Below are 17,065 nucleotides of genomic sequence, written 5' to 3'. Positions count from 1 at the left end.
AAACGATACAGCAAAAATCTAAAACATCAGTAACAGAAGTAGAATGAAAAGTGAAAAAACAACTTCAAATAATTTTGTATTTATTTTTATTAATTCAAAACATTACGATAAACTTGAAAAATGATGCAATAATGGAACTAGCCCATTCTTAACATTAGTATTTTTTTCTGAATAATTAGATCAATGCCTGCATTATCATATACAGGTATATGACGAATACGTGTGTTTGTATGGATAAAAAATTAAACATCTATATACAGTATATGTATAATGCAGCCCTATAGGGGGCACAAGCAAGTGCAAACTGTAGGCCGGTCGCAAGCCCGGATAAATGCAGAGGTTTGCGTCAGGAAGGGCATCCGGCTGAAAACTTTGCCAAACAAATATGAGCGTTCATCCAAAGAATTCCATACCGGATCGGTCGTGGCCCGAGTTAACAACATCTGCCACCGGTGCCATCAACCTGCAGGGCGCTGGTAAAAATTCAGCTACTGTGGGTCGAAGTCGAGGAGGAGGTGGAAAGCGGGTTCTTCGGCAGAAAGAGAAGAGGAAAGCACAGAGCCTAGAACTGAATGTGGGGACTTTGAATGTTGGGACTATGACAGGAAAATCTCGGGAGTTGGTTGACATGATGATTAGGAGAAATGTTGATATATTGTGTGTCCAAGAGACCAGGTGGAAAGGCAGTAAGGCTAGAAGTTTAGGGGCAGGGTTTAAATTATTTTACGATCGTGTAGATGGGAAGAGAAATGGAGTCGGGGTTATTTTAAAAGAAGAGTTGGCTAAGAATGTCTTGGAGGTGAAAAGAGTATCAGATCAAGTGATGAGGCTGAAACTTGAAATTGAAGGTGTTATGTATAATGTGATTAGTGGCTATGCCCCACAGGGAGGATGTGACCTAGAGGTGAAAGAGAAATTCTGGAAGGAGCTAGACTAAGTAGTTCTGAGCATCCCAGACAGAGAGAGTTGTGATTGGTGCAGATTGTAATGGACATGTTGGTGAAGGAAATAGGGGTGATGAAGAAGTGATGGGTAAGTACGGCATCCAGGAAAGGAACTTGGGGTGTCAGATGGTGGTGGACTTTGCAAAAAGGATGCAAATGGCTCTAGTGAACACTTTTTTTCCAAAAGAGGCACGAACATAGGGTGACCTACAAGAGCGGAGGTAGAAGCACACAGGTGGATTACATCTTGTGCAGACGATGTAATCTGAAGGAAGTTACCGACTGTAAGGTAGTGGTAGGGAAGAGTGTGGCTCGACAGCATAGGATGGTGGTGTGTAAAATGACTCTGGTGGTGGGGAGGAAGATTAGGAAGACAAAGGCAGAGCAGAGAACCATGTGGTGGAAGCTGAGACAGCAAGAGTGTTGTGCAGCTTTTCGGGAAGAGGTGAGACAGGCTCTCGGTGGACAGGAGGAGCTTGCAGAAGACTGGACCACTACAGCCAAGATGATCAGAGAGGCAGGCAGGAGAGTACTTTGTGTATCTTCTGGCAGGAAAGGAGAGAAGGAGACTTGGTGGTGGAACCTCACAGGACAGGAAATAATACAAAAAAAGAGGTTAGCTAAGAAGAAGTGGGACACTAAGAGGACTGAGGAGAGGCGAAAGGAATACATTCAGATGCGACATAGGGCAAAGGTAGAGGTGGCAAAGGCCAAACAAGAGGCATATGATGACATGTATGCCAGGTTGGACACTAAAGAAGGAGAAAAGGATCTATACAGGCTGGCCAGATAGAGGGATAGAGATGAGAAGGATGTGCAGCAGGTTATGGTGATTAAGAATAGAGATGGAAATATATTGACTGGTGCCAGTAGTGTGCGAGATAGATGGAAAGAATACTTCAAGGAGTTGATGAATGAGGAAAATGAGAGAGAAGGGAGAGTAAACGAGTGTGGTGGACCAGGAAGTGGCAATGATTAGTAAGGGGGAAATTAGAAAGGCATTAAGAAGGAAGAAAAATGGAAAGGCAGTTGGTCCTGATGACATTACTGTGGAGGTATGGAAGCATCTAGGAGAGGTGGCTGTGGAGTTTTTGACCAGCTTGTTCAATATAATTCTAGCGCGTGAGAAGATGCCTGACGAATGGAGGAAAAGCATGCTGGTGCCCATTTTTAAGAACAAGGGTGATGTGCAGAGCTGTGGGAACTATAGAGCAATAAAGTTGATGAGCCACACTATGAAGTTATGGGAAAGAGTAGTGGAGGCTAGACTCAGGACAGAAGTGAGTATTTGCGAGCAACAGTATGGTTTCATGCCTAGAAAGAGTACCACAGATGCATTAGTTGCCTTCGGGATGTTGATGGAAAAGTACAGAGAAGGTCAGAAGGAGCTACATTGTGTCTTTGTAGATCTGGAGAAAGCCTATGACAGAGTACCCAGAGAGGAACTGTGGTACTGCATTCGGAAGTCTGGAGTGGCAGAGAAGTATGTTAGAATAATACAGGACATGTACGAGGGCAGCAGAACAGCGGTGAGGTGTGCTGTAGGTGCGACAGATGAATTTAAGGTGGAGGTGGGACTGCAACAGGGATCAGCCCTGAGCCCCTTCCTGTTTGCAGTGGTGATGGATAGGCTGACAGATGAGGTTAGACTGGAATCCCTGTGGACCATGATGTTTGCAGATGACATTGGGATCTGCGGTGAAAGCAGGGAGCAGGTGGAGGAACAGTTAGAAAGATGGAGGCATGCACTGGAAAGCAGAGGACTGAAGATTAGGCGAAGTAAGAGGGGTTGTGGGGGGAGAGTGAGGCTACAGGAAGAAGAGATAGCAAGGGTGGAGGACTTTAAATACTTGGGGTCAACCGCAGGTTGGAACGGGTGGAGGAAGGTGTCAGGTGTGTTATGTGACAGAAGAGTCTCTGCTAGGATGAAGGGCAAAGTTTATCAAACAGTGGTGAGGGCAGCCATGATGTACGGATTAGAGACAGTGGCAGTGAAGAGACAAAGGAAGCAGAGCTGGACGTGGCGGAAATGAAGATGTTGAGGTTCAATCTCGGAGTGACCAAGGATGGAAAAGGATGACGCGCTGTGCCGACCCCTAAAGGGACAAGCCGAAAGGAAAAGAAGAAGAAGATACAGTATATGTATGATATATAAAAAATATTACACCAACCTTGTTTCTTCACTTTCTTGTTTCTTATAATACCTGGTACCACTAGACATTTTACCTGAAGAATACAAAAGCTTAACGGGCAGCCGTGGCCCAATTTACGGGCAGCCGTGGCCCAATGGTTAAGATCATCGCCTGCCACCGTGGGGGACCTAGGTTCAAAACCCCGACTGGACCATCCGCCAACATCCCCTGGACTCACGGCTGTGGTGTCCTTGAGCAAGACACTGATACCCCGAAATGCTCCCCGGGCGCTTCAGCTGCCCCCTGCTCCAGTGTGTTCCACTAACATGTGTATGTGTTCACTGTGATGGGTTAAATGCAGAGAACAAATTTCGTGTGCATGCATGGATGTTCATGACAATAAAAGATGATTCTTCTTCTTCTTCTAATTGTATTATAAAATATAATTTGGGTTATTATCAAGAAAACCATGGAACATGGCTGGAGCTAGATATCAGCGCTTATATTCAACTATTATGAGGTATTTCGTTGTCATTATTATATTTGTCCAAACAAAGGTACCTTTAGTTGAAACAAGACAAAAATGAACAAGAAACTGAACAAGGGTTCTAATATGTTTTTCCATGACTATATCAATTCTATATTTATACATACTTTACTCATACTTAATAGTGTGTATCTAAAGCTTTCAAGCTTTTTTTTTTCTTTTCCCCAAGCTTCTAGTGTTCAGTATTCTTGTATTTGACTGCATTTGATTTCTCCCATTGTAAGCAATACTGCGGACGCTAAGGTTACGTCCCGGTGGCGAATGCTAACGTGTCCGCAGGATGCAGGAGCTATTTGGCACTTTGAAGCCATTTCATTCTTGCTGCTCCCGCACAGTCGTGTGCAGACAACTTGTCGGAAGGCAGGCAGTCATTGGCTGACTGTCGGCGTTTGGGGTACTGGCCTTTAAGACACCCTATGAATTGGACGCTGTCGCGTTTTTTTTGTTTTGTTTTGAAACCACCGGTACTAAAAAAAAGTTTTTTTAAATGGTTCCGTGTGATTTTGGACATCAAAATACCTCAGTACGGTACTGGTTTCGGTACTTGGTGCAACACGACAGCAAATAATTCCCAATATCTTGCTTCTCCGACTTTTCATAATCATCCCTACTTCATGTTCCTCCATTTCCTTCTCCCTTTTCTGTTTTCAAATGTAGGGGATAAAAGTGTTAAAAAGAAAAACAGAAAACTTTAGTTCCTTGTTAAATTACATTTTAATGCCACCCATCCACTTTCTTCCGCTTAGCCAAGGTCGGGTCACGCAGGCTGTAGTTTTAGCATGGAAGCCCAGACTTCCCTCTCTCCAGCCACTTCATTCAGCTCTTCCGGGGGGATCCCGAGGCGTTCCCAGGCGTGTCCTGGGTCGTACTTGGGGTCTCCTTGCGGTGGAGCATGCCCCTCCTTAAGCCGTCATCTTATCGTGGTGGAGGGGTTTGTCTATCCCAATGATTCTAGGAGCTAAGTTGTCTGGCAACTTAACTGGCAACAACAAAAACAAACAGGTCCTAGGTGAGGGGCCACACAAAGCATGACTCCAAAGACCCCTGAGTTGTTTAAAAATACTGAAAGCCGTTTTCCCTTGCTGGGCACGGGTCACCGGGGTCCCCCTCTGGAGCCAGGCCTGGAGCTGGGGCTCGAAGGTGAGCGCCTGGTGGCCGGGCCTGCGCCTATGGAGGCTGGCCAGGCACAGCACGAAAGGGTAATGTGGGTCCCCCTTCCCATGGGCTCACCACCTGTGGGAGGGGCCATAGGGGTCGGGTGTAACGTGAGCTGGGCAGTGGCCGAAGGCGGGGACCTTGGCGATCTGATCTCCGGCTACAGAAGCTGGCTCTAGAGACATTTTAATGTTTGATGAAAAAAAGTGAGGACATTACATATGGTGCAATTATTAAAATATGAAACATATATTACATATCAGATAGTACAAAAATATTTTAAAAAAATCTATTGATTTGAGAAAAATTCTAATGTATGTGGAAAAAAAACTGTCCATGATGATGATGTTTATATTCAAACAGCAAAGAAACACTTGAAGTGTTAGTGATCATGATGTTAAAAGAAAACTTTACTTTTAGGGATGGAAAGTGTTCGGGTCTAAAATGATCGATCCCACACTGTACAATACTCGAGCATACCAGTGCACGTTTGACGTCTGATGATTGAGTGTCCCTTTCGTTTCCATTCTCCAAGCTCCATCCACATCCTGATGTACAATAGGAGAGCTATTACTCACATAGAAACCTGTATTAAAATGTAGTGAGCTTGTGTTAGTGCAAGTCGTCTGCTCCTGCGTTGTGCTTTCCCCCCAAAGTAGGCGTTTGAATGAGGTGATGAGTCGCAGAGGTCCAAACGCCCAATGTGCCAGCGTGTGCCCTTCCACTAGTGCGTAGCTGGACACGAGCACCCCGTCCACAAACAAAGTCCCATCTTCTGTCAAAGGTGCGTACACTCCCGTGGTCTCTTGGATTGAAAGGTAACTGATTCGAGATGGACGTATCTGACCGTCTGCTCGGTGGATTAAAACGCAGTGCTGGGCTCGGGCTCTGCTGGCGAATCGCGCTCGGTACTTACTATTGTCAAGTGCGCAGTCGGGGTCTAAGAAGACTAGGTGGTGTGGCGTGACAGCCAATCTATGGCCGTCTTCTGTCTCCAGAGACAGAAAAGTGACCCGGGCTTCCTGGTCCCGGTGCAGAAAGAACAGGATTGGGCTAAATACTATTTGACCTGTCGTAGACACGGCCATCACTTTGTCCCCAGGAGCTAGTGATGACATGCGCTTATGCCCCCCTCCAGCAGCAGTCACCCGGGCCCAGCCTGGGAAACAGCCTCCTTTTTCCACTGCAACTGAGTGATCTGCAGAAAGAAACCAAATAACATACATTGAGTGGAACGAAAATCTTGGGGGAGGGTGGGGGGTGGGTGGGGGGGAATGCCTCAAAAGTAAATCAACCAGCTCTGAACTGGTAGGAAAAGACGCCAACTGCTCGGGAACTTCCGGGGGAATGCTATAGGCGCTTAGCCAACTGGATAGCTAGCAAGGACAGTGTTTACACTGTCCTTCCTCGTTACAGAGACACTCCTCAACGTGACCTTTATTGGCGCTGAATAAGCTACACTTATGACAAGTATTGTTATCACTAAAGATGGACAAGAAGCTACACACCAAGCAAAAAGTGAGAACAGGAGAATACAGAGAATAGCTAGCAAGGACAGTGTTTACACTGTGTTTACACTGTCCTTCCTCTTTACAGACACTCCTCAACGTGACCTTTATTGGCGCTGAATTAGCTACATTTATGACAAGTATTGTTATCACTAAAGAAGGACATGGAGCTACACACCAATCAAGAAGTGAGAACAGGAGAATACGGAGAAGCCACGCTAACTATGAAGTTAACCTAAAATGTAGACGAGCGAATCACCAGAATACGTGCTTAGATGGTACACTAAACTCATAGCACAAGTCTGTCCGGAACCGCATTACATCAGAGCGTAAACAACTATGAACAGCAAATTAGCAGGTAAATTAACACGTTTCTAGAGAGAAAATAATACAACAGCGACAAAGTAAGCACACACAACAAGTCCGAAAACCGGCAATGAATCAGTACCAGTACGTTACCACGTATGTCAGCCAGGAAAACTATTTTAGTTAGGGCTCAACTCCTGATGCTAGTTGTATGACAATTGGGGATGTTAGAATTTTACTAAAAGCATTGCCCCTACAGTGAATGTTTTGTGATGACGACGGACTGAACCTGTAACACAAAAAAAAAAGAACCTAACAACAACAACAAACAGTAACAAATGCATTCACTTAGCTTATAAATATTTAATTTAATTATTTTCCTATGGGAAGTAATCACAGAACAAGCTTTACGGTTACCGTTTTTTGCCTTTATTCTATTTTTATTCCCCCCCCCGACAAATTGGGTGTTTTTTCAGATTGTACAATGCTGTCTATTAATTCCCTTTTGGACCATGGAGTGAATTCCCTGACTCATTTTACCTGCATCGTAGTGTATTCTTATGAAAGCCGTAATCTTACCAGCTTTTACAGAGCAGTGGATGTGATATTTGGACTCGTAGTGGACCCAGTCGAAACCTGCCTCCACAGCCAGCTGGGAGAGCAGTCCGTATTTGTCCGTGTCTCTGTCCTCAGTTGTGATGTCCACAGCCCGACCTTCATAGTGCAGAGATCCGGGAGGGTGGTGACCATCCTCGTCCCAGGCCTCTGTGACCCGCAGGTGCACGCCTGGCCACTGGTTCATCACTGCTATCGCCAGCCTATTCAAACACTCCTTGCAGCGCTAGGATAAAATCAAAAACAGGGAGTGAATATTCAGATTTCAGAGCCTGCGTCATAAGCATATAATATACGTAATAATAGAAAAATAACAGGAAAGGATGTTGTTTCCAGCAGCTGGAGAGATGCCAGTTCCCAGGTAATGCCAGTGTGCCCTTCATCCGCAAACCACTGAAACCCCCCAAATGCTCAGACAGATTTTGTGAGTCAGTTACTTCAAATGTATTTCTTTTTTTCTTGATATATCCCATAAAATAATTGGTTGATTGACTTATTGTAACTAACATGAAAAAAAATATAAAAAAATATATGTAAATATATGTTTTACATAGACAGTACATTACAGTTGTTTTATTTGACTAAATACTTGGTTAGTTAAGTCTATTAAAATTATGAATGCCACAAAAATTCTACACAGACATTTTACATTTTTATTTCCCTCTCCGAATGACTTGGCCCAGCTTTCTGTTTTTAAAAATAAAATGTGTCCCTTGAGCAGTAGCACAAACGTTTGCCCAATGCCCACCCCTGAATGTAAATCCAGGGGACTAGCTACTTCTATAGGGTGTTCTTCCTCTTATGCACTAGAGGGCACTATCAAGTTTCTTGACTGTCAAGCTGCTGTATTAAATACAAGAACGTATTAAGCTGTACTGTGTTCAAGGTTGCTTCGACATATATTGAAACTACTACAACAAAGCTAATATTTTGTAACTATATACAGCATTTCTCTTTTTAATAACAAAATCTAAGTCATGTAAAAATATAAGCCCAATTCCAATGAAGTTGGGAGGTTGTGTTAAACAAATAAAAACAATACAATGATTTCCAAATCATGTTCAACCTATATTTAATTGAATACACTACAAAGACAAGATATTTAATGTTCAAACTGATAAAATTTATTGTTTTTAGCAAATAATCATTAACTTGGAATTTGATGGCTGCAACACGTTCCAAAAAAGCTGGTACAGGGTCACGTTTACCACTGTGTTATATCACCTTTTCTTTTAACAACATTCAATAAACGTTTGGGAACTGAGGACACTAATTGTTGAAGCTTTGTCGTTGGAATTCTTTCCCATTCTTGCTTGATGTACATCTTCAGCAGTTCAACAGTCCGGGGTCTCCGTTGTCGTATTTTACACTTCATAATGCGCCACACATTTTCAATGGGAGACAGGTCTGGACTGCAAGCAGGCCAGTGTAGTACCCACACTCTTTTATTACGAAGCCATGCTGTTGTAACAAGTGCAGACTGCAGTTTGGTATTGTCTTGCTGAAATAAGCAGGAGCGTCCATGAAAAAGACGTTGCTTGGATGGCAGCATATGTTTCTCGAAAACCTGTGTTTACCTTTCAGCATTAATGGTGCCTTCACAGATGTGTAAGTTGCCCATGCCATTGGCAGTAACACAGCCCCATACCATCACAGATGCTGGCTTTTGAACTTTGTGTCCATAACAGTCCGGACGGTTCTTTTCCTCTTTGGCTCGGAGGACACGACGTCCACAATTTCAAAAAACAATTTGAAATGTGGACTTGTCGGACCACAGAACACTTTTCCACTTTGCATCAGTCCATCTCAGATGAGCTCGGGCCCAGAGAAGCCGGCGGCGTTTCTGGGTGTTGTTGATAAATGCCTTTTGCTTTGCATAGTAGAGTTTTAAGTTTGACTTACGGATGTATTGCCAAACTGTATTTACCGACATTGGTTTTCTGAAGTGTTCCTGGATATCCACGTGGTGATATCCTTTACACAATGATGTCGGTTTTTGATGCAGTGCCGCCTGTGGGATCGAAGGTCACGGGCATTCAATGTTGGTTTTCGGCCTTGCTGCTTACATACAGTGATTTCTCCAGATTTTCTGAAGATTACAGTTGGTCATTTCTGTGCTGTGTACAGTGGATGGCATGTTTGAACTTTGAAACCCACTCAAGCACAAATGTCCTATACTTGTTACCATTTATTAACAGGGTTAAGCTACTCTAAGTGCAATATGTGACTCCATTATACACCTCAGTGCTCTCAAGTGTGACCATGAAGAAATTTGGTCTCATGACACTGTCTCCCATGTTATGATTGTTTGCTGGCACATAAATTCCTCCTCTCCCTCCTCAAACAATCGGACAATATGAGTAAAAGGCTGCAGTAGCAAGTTTGCCGCATTCCTTTGCCTTTTTCAACAGGGTGACAGAATAATCAAGGCCATTCTCCGTCTTTGTCGGCTGTGCCAAGCATAACTTTCACCCCGGAAACATTTGATCGGAATTGTGACTCCTAGGCCTCCCGTGGGCCGTCGTATTTCCAACTCCCAGCATAGTCGCACGCTGGTAAAAGGATGGTGTCGGTGTCGAAAGTGATGCGCTCATTAGTTGGGATGTTGCGAGCCTTCTGGCCTTTGACTGAATAGCATTTGTCTAGAAGCTAAGAAAAGGAGTCGTGGAAAGCTGAGCATGGGAGAGAGCGCCACTACACACAAGGCAAAGGGGAAAATGTATTGGCATGCACTTCGGAATGTGACAGCAAAGGGTGAGAAAGAAAGGGACAGAAAGCAAACTAGATACATTTTCCTCCCAATGCCATTGAAGAGAGGCATTTCATTGTCACAACTACAATAGTGGCTTTTCCAACGGTGCCATTACTTCAGCAGGCGGGAATTTTGTATAGGCGACCTTTCTCCAAGTGACGCACAATGAGCGTCTTTCACATCTGAGCAAAAAAGAGGGGCACAGCACACATGGACACACTCAAAAGTGGGCATGAGAAGGGCACACATTACAACCACTCATATTCATCACATAGATGTATTTCCTAAACAAGCAAAGTAAGCCGCCGCATCACTGGAGGAGAAAGCATCGCTTCCCATCGTATGTGCAGATGCGTGGGAAAACAACGAGTTTGGGCTCGAAAGCCCATCCAGCCAAATCGTAACTCGATGTATTGATGATAAGCAGGTCCATCCCATGTACACCTGTAATAGCAGTATTCCCAAGGTGTTTGGTTAAAGATTCAAATGTGCTGCATGTTCCTGAATGGGGAACTTGGGAAATCTCTTTATGTGGTGCAGTGACTGGCAACCAGGGTGGGGGCAGGAGCAAACATCAAACATCAAAACGGGTCAAAGTGGGCAGGCTGGGCATCGATCACCCTGACAACAATTGTTTTTCCCAAGGGTGAAAAACGTATAGACGGCCTCATATAGGACAATTAGTTTTCACGATGATAAACTTGGACCTGAACCCCAGGCAGCACCGGACCTTCGCGTATGTGCAAGTGTTGAATTGGATCCTGATTTCTCAAGAAAAGGGCAAGGGGAGTTTGCTTTTAAACCGACTCACTCTTTTGTTTGTGTTAGGAGCCTGGCAGGGTCACAGACGACAGACAATGAGTGAAGGTGATGTCACTGATTTGATTGGTGCAAAGTAGTATACAGTAGCAGTGTGATGGAGGGAGGCCTCATCGGGGCAAATGAAGGGAAGTGAACACCAAAGTCAGTCTTACCTTTGTCATGAAGCGGTCCGCATTGGTGTTCTCTTCATCTTTAAAGACAATATCTGGGTTGTAGTTGCACACCAGTTCATTGAAGCGCTCCGAGCTCCTTGTGATCTTGCCCTCTGCCCTCCCGCTGGCCCCTAGGTTATTCTCTGAGAAGTTGGGGGAAAATTGCTTGTAGTGCATGGGCGTCAGCCTCCTGGGCCTGGACCGGACGCCGTAGCCGGGGCCCGGCCCGCACCCCTCGGCCAGGCACAGACAGGTCAACAGAGCGAGTAGGCCGAGCCGGGCGCTGCGGGCCCGGCGGGGCTGCTTCTTCATTGAGGAGGCTTGATGCTTCAGGTGGGTGACATGTAGGCTGGGGTCAAAGCTTGGTCCATTCCAAAGCACTGATAATAGCTTGAGCATGAAAACTCAATTTGTGTTAGGACATCCTTTTGGCTTGAAATGAACCAGAAAGTGCAAGTTCATCAACTCTTAACACCTATAAGACATTTCAATAGGATTCTGTGCTACGGTTGCACTCATGTGTATTTGCTTATTTAAAGCCACCTGAGCATTTCGAGTCATCTTCATCGTCTACCTGTCACGACATGGCCACTCTGCCACACAACTGGCGCTCCAAATCCCCCCTGCTAAAAATCCGACTGTCACGGCGTCATCCTCTTTTGTCTTCCTCTTTTGTCCACCCGTGGCGAGTCGCAGCGCTCCTGGCCACCTTGCAGCAGTCATTGGGTCTTATTAGAGTCTGGAGCAGATTGCCCTCCCTTCCTCTGCGCGCTCCCACTGCGCCGGGATAGCGCACGCCTCCAATTCACCCTTTGAAAGGACACATGATTAGTCTACTTGTGTTAACACAATGACACCACTCCACCCCCGCCATCCTCTCTTACTCACAACATATCAGACGTATCAGATCACGGCGCTGGCCACTCGTTGCTTGCTTCCAATTGCCAAGACGAATGGGTGTGACAGTTCAAATGCACTTTTGGGCTCATCAATCAATAACCAGGAAAAACAGGTCAAATGTTAAGGGGAAGAAAAAAAAAAAAAAGAAAGAAAAATAAATCAAGTTTGTGTTAATAATAGATGGACTTGAAAGTGAAGGTCATGCAGAGAAAACAAGTGTCCAGCCTTGACACCCCGAAAAGGTTCCCCTACTTCCTGTGTTTGAGGAACCAAGTTGGTGCCCCCAAGACCTTTCTGCTGAAAACACTCGAAAACAACATTTTATTTATATCCATCTCAGAACAATAGCTGGGAGAGTCATTAAATGTGTCTGATAATAATGCTATAAATTAGGCGAGTACAATCATTTGCAGTCCCAAGGCTGACATCTGCTATCACATGGTTACGAGTTGAATTCGTTTTGTAACCACGCTCGTAACTTTTATATCAAAACATCTTTTTCCGTTGAAGTGAATGGAGAATGCCATTAATCCGTTCCAGCCTCTCCCCGAAAACAAAATGCAATGTGTATTTTAAAGACCCTGAATATGTTTGAAGATCAATGCTGAAACACATGGGCGTGTTTCGTCCATTCTGGGGGGTGCGGAAGCATCCCTAAAGTCAGTAAAAGCACCCCCAAAATTTGAGAGCGCTTTAGAATTCTTTTTTAACAAGATAGCAAAATGTAAATAAAATACAATACAGTACTTGGTTGAAACGTCATATTTTAATTCTTTAATTTCCAAAAGCAATTTGTTGGGGGTGCTTATGGACAGTTCTTCAAAAGGGGGCCCTCCAAATGCTCAGGGTCCTGGGACAGTTCAAGTTCGAGTGGGGGGTGTTTTCGGAGCATCGAGCGGACACGCACGCAGCGTCTCACAGTTTGGAGGCGGGCTCTATTTGTCATAATTGTGGAGCATATACAACATGCAATTCTCTTTGTTTTGCTGTATGTTTAGTTTGATAGTCAACTTCAACTGGGAGGAGCAATAAACAGCTTGCAGCTTCGTATCTCCTAACAAAGGTAATCACACCAAAAAGTGTTAATATTTTGGGAAACCTATTTAGCTACCCGACTAGGGAAAACAATCAGAAACTAGTCTCAGAATGATACTGTGCCATACAGCGCCATCTATCTATCGATCGATTGATCTATCCATCAATCTATATCTATCTACCTACACGGTATCGCTCCATCTGTTTCATTTCTCATGTGCCGGATCATGTTCTAAATAAGACTTACAACGCTGCGGTGCTCCTGCAAAGGTCACCAAAGGTTGCATCCTCGCTGGGGAAGATTTCAGAAGATCCCAGGATGTCGTAGGGAAGGGTGGCAGTGTGAAACAGCATTGTCCTGTCCTAATCAATAAACAAGACCGAGCACAGATGAGAGATATCAGCCTCCATGACAAACGCGGGACTCGACTCAGACACACGCAAAAAAAAAAAGTAACGTTTACATCTTCGACATGTTTCATCAAAGCAATTTGAGAATGTAACATGAAAGGGAGTAAAGGAAGGAAGCAAGCATCTGTGGGCTGCAGATGGAAATAAAGTTGTGGTTATTCTTTTTTTTTTTTTGGCACCCAATCCTTCTGCCTCCCCCTTGTTGCCGCTTTCTGCCTCTTCTGAACTTCTTCCTCCCCCATTTCAGGATGGGAGTACATGGCTGCGTGACTGCATGAGCTTCCTGCGAAGCCACAAGAGGCGTTACAGTACCTTGGTTGCTATACATTTTTCCTCCACTTCACTCAAGAGGCATCTTACCCAATGCTCCTAACTCCAATTGTGGTTCGCCACACAATGGGGGAGAAAGAAAAAAAAATCCACTAAGCAACAGCTTGTAACTTTTAAAACTCTCCATTTGGGGCAGTCGTACATCAAGGTACCACTATAACTGTATTTGCCCAAAATCGGCTTTTTTACATAAGGATTATGCTCAAAGAGTTTCCTCAACCATATTTGAGTTTCATATTAAGAATTAACCTTCAATTTTTGAAGTTCATGATTTATTAGATACAATTTATTCGATAAGGACATCAAAAAAAAACATCGGACAACCAGATGCATTGTTTTAAGTGTTTTAGCATGAGTGGTAATTCTCAACACATTATTAGAAGGTTGATATTTTTTGATATGGGTGTATGTGATATGTTTATTCCTCTGGAAAGTTTCCAACTTTGAACATTTCAATAAGTATTAAATAAGGTCATTCCAAAATCAGTCCGTCTCTTTTCTATTCCATTTGTCCGATCACAGAGTGGTCGCCAAACCAATCACAGGGCATATAGAGCTCGGATTTGAACCGTAAACCTCAGAACTGTGACGCAGACGTGCTAACGGCTAGACCAATGATTTCAAGTGGATGTGAAGTGTACTATCATTGGTTATTCTTTATTTACAGCATTTTGACCAAACAATGTCAAGACACCTGGTGACTGTTTTTAAATTAAGGAAATTCGTAAAATAGCTACTTTAAACAAAGTAGTGATTCACTTACAAAATAAACGTGAGAACTAACCAGTGTCGTCATTTTCTTGATTGTGTGCGTCCCTGTGGCTGCACAAAATCTGCCAACACTAATAAAAATAAAAAATAAAATTTCCCCCTAATATTCATGGAAGTTTATTTTGAAGTAAACTGTATTTGAAAGTTTCTTTAATAATGATTAAATGGCATGTAAAAAAAAAATCAATAAATGACCAAAGCCTGTTTGTTGACGCTGCAGTTTGTGACTAAGTTGAGATCTTATTTGCTTGAAAGTGTCATCTACTTGTAGCTTTCTCTCGCAATTAAAACAGTAAAAATGTAGCATGTTTTTTTTTTTTTTTTTAATATATTGATTGTCTATTGTCGTACTAGAGTGGCTCCAACTGCCGGAGACAAATTCCTTGTGTTTTTTTTTTTTTGACATACTTGGCAAAATAAAGATGATTCTGAGGTACCCCTCATGTGTCACTACAGCATAACTGTTCTGAACATCGTATATAGACAGTACTTCAGTTTTCCTGGCATATCATTTCTAATCGTCCCACCATTTTCCGCTCATATTAAAACGCTCCACTGGATGGATCTGTTGTAAGATCAAATGTATGCGTTGGAACAATGCTGGCTTTAACATCTCAAGTGTTTGTCTTGTCTGACGGAACTAAATAGACGCTGTGCAGGTTTCACTTCCTCAGGTGGAGGCCGCTTAAAGGGTCGGGGGGAAAGAAAAGTCAAGGATCTGACACTGCTCCAACACCCATCCTTTCTTTCTGCCCACTGACATCTCTCACTATGTTATCAGTGCAGGAAGAGGCTGGGTGGTGCATTCTGAGATGGCCGCACACCCTTCACTGTGTTTCATGTAACTTTAGTTTAGCATTTTATTGGGAAAAACTTGTGAAGCATGCACAAAATGTGAAGCATGCACATGAACACTTGATCTTGCATTTGAATGAGAGACATTGAAGTTGTGATGTTGTACATTTGGGGGGGGGGGGGCAATAAACTGCAAAAAGGTGGAACTTCCTGACTCCAGGCAAGCGGGTCACCAGTCGGATTAATCATCTGCTCACTGTGTACAAGACACTTTCAGAAAAACTCGCAAAGCTTACGCCTCCCTAAAAACAACAATAAAACAATCAAAATCACACAGGGCTGCCCGTGTGAAGCAAGCGTGCCGTGAGCGTGCACGCAGGATGCCGGGCAGAGAGCGCGAGTGCCATTATCAGTTGATTAGCCGGCAAGTCTCGCCTTTTTCCTGTGAGTGCTTCTGTCATTTGTGAGCACACAAACAAGGGTGCAACGGCATCTAATTCATTTTGGCATGCAGTTCAAACGGCCCAATGTCAGGAAAGCTAATCCGTCCCCCCTGAACTTCATTCTTATGTTTTGACAATAAAGATAGCATATCTCATCCCATTACAAGCAGCCTGTCTGCTGCCTTGTCTAAGATACGCCTGACAACAGTCTAATGGTGTGTGTCACCCAATGGGACTGCTGTAACCCTTTGATTGCATCACTACGTATGGTTAATATTTTTGCGGCACGGAGAGGCGCAGTGCTAATCAAGACTGATATGGAAGCCAGGTTTGCTGGAATAAAAAGCTGTTTCTTGGAAAAAGGCTGCCTTATTTTAGTCATGAATTATGGGGAAAAACAGCGCGGAACAAATTGTCCGACATCCTGCCTCGCGATAAGAGTTACTCGGCTTACGGGTTTTTGAGACAAGAGCCATCGTGTGGATGATTTTTGCTTTGACATGCAAGCAAAAATTTGAGACACAAGCACTGTATGGCGGCAGTGAGTTCCGCTCACTTCACAATAAAAAGCAGTTTAGTAGATAAAGAATTCTTCTTTTTCAAAAAAAAAAGAAATTATTTTAAATGCCACCCCCAGTGGACGTTTACTGTCAAGCTAAACTTAAAAAAATAATAATGAGAATAACATTGTGTATTTAAAGCAACCACATAACTTTGCCCAGGTCCTCTAGCTTAATGCTAACACATTATGGGAAACGCCATAGGCAGGCTAATGAATACAAGTGTTTTGCGTTATAAACGTGATCACAGAATGAGCATCTTAAGGCACCACTGTATGTACTTCAGCAATGGCTATGTTTTCCATTTGACCACATTCGACTAGTTAGGTCTGAGTTTGTTCATACGTTTGTGACAGAGTCAGCAATAGTGCACTAGCCCATCTCTCAACACACCTTATATCTGGAACTTCCGCAGAGCTCAACCAGCCGCCAGATGTTGCCGTTGCATTTGTGCACATTTGAGTTCATTTCCTTTTTGCAAAGGAAAGGCAATGAAAAACAAAAACTAAAGCAAATAAGCTTGATTAAGACATCCAACTAAACAAAACAAGAAATGCAAACAAAAATCAAGCGAGAGAAATCAATCAGGAGTCAGCCTTTTCTTGAACTGACTTCAGAAAAATGGGATGAGGAAATGGACAATTGGGAAGGAAGAGTGATGGAAGAAAGGCGGTGGGCGGATGGTGGAGACGTGAAGGACAAAATGTCAGTCCTGCTGATTCAAGTTTTTTTTTCTAATCTGGCACTTGCATCGAAGAAGGGAAAGCGTGGGTTAGGGCTATAGTGGCTGCACACTGCTGAAAGACAGCCCAAAATATGGCTTTCTTCTTTAGCTGATTAAAAGGAGTGCAAAAAAAAAAAAAAAAAAAAAAAATGGTGGGGGTGGG

The 17,065-nt window shown here is 43.7% G+C and overlaps 1 protein-coding gene across 2 annotated transcripts; it reads right to left on the bottom strand.

The window, feature by feature from the left end:
• Positions 1 to 4,305: 4,305 nt before the first annotated feature.
• On the bottom strand, positions 4,306 to 16,999 carry dhh (desert hedgehog signaling molecule). Of its 2 annotated transcripts, none has more exons than XM_061774492.1 (5): positions 11,822 to 16,999; positions 10,934 to 11,743; positions 7,172 to 7,433; positions 5,259 to 5,976; positions 4,306 to 4,953 (listed from the first exon to the last, which is right to left on the bottom strand). In XM_061774492.1, coding segments are annotated over exons 2-5 (1,380 nt in total). In that variant the 5' UTR covers positions 11,333 to 11,743; positions 11,822 to 16,999; the 3' UTR covers positions 4,306 to 4,952. The 2 variants fall into 2 exon arrangements, with proteins under 2 accessions (XP_061630476.1, XP_061630470.1); XM_061774486.1 differs by having other exon boundaries at positions 4,949 to 5,976; positions 11,822 to 13,231; positions 16,572 to 16,999.
• Between the last annotated feature and the right edge of the window lie 66 nt (positions 17,000 to 17,065).

Source organism: Phyllopteryx taeniolatus, chromosome 1, assembly GCF_024500385.1.
Source record: "Phyllopteryx taeniolatus isolate TA_2022b chromosome 1, UOR_Ptae_1.2, whole genome shotgun sequence".
In the NCBI taxonomy this organism is placed as follows: Eukaryota; Metazoa; Chordata; class Actinopteri; order Syngnathiformes; family Syngnathidae; genus Phyllopteryx; species Phyllopteryx taeniolatus.
This window is presented reverse-complemented; position numbering and strand designations above follow the sequence as displayed.

Excerpts from the sequence above, each read along its gene's own strand:
- dhh (XM_061774486.1), bottom strand. The coding sequence starts at position 11,332 with ATGCTCAAGCTATTATCAGTGCTTTGGAATGGACCAAGCTTTGACCCC. Across the intron at positions 7,434-10,933 it reads CGGACCGCTTCATGACAAAG|CGCTGCAAGGAGTGTTTGAA; the intron begins GTAAGACTGACT and ends ATTTTATCCTAG. Across the intron at positions 5,977-7,171 it reads CCACTGCTCTGTAAAAGCTG|ATCACTCAGTTGCAGTGGAA; the intron begins GTAAGATTACGG and ends TTCTTTCTGCAG.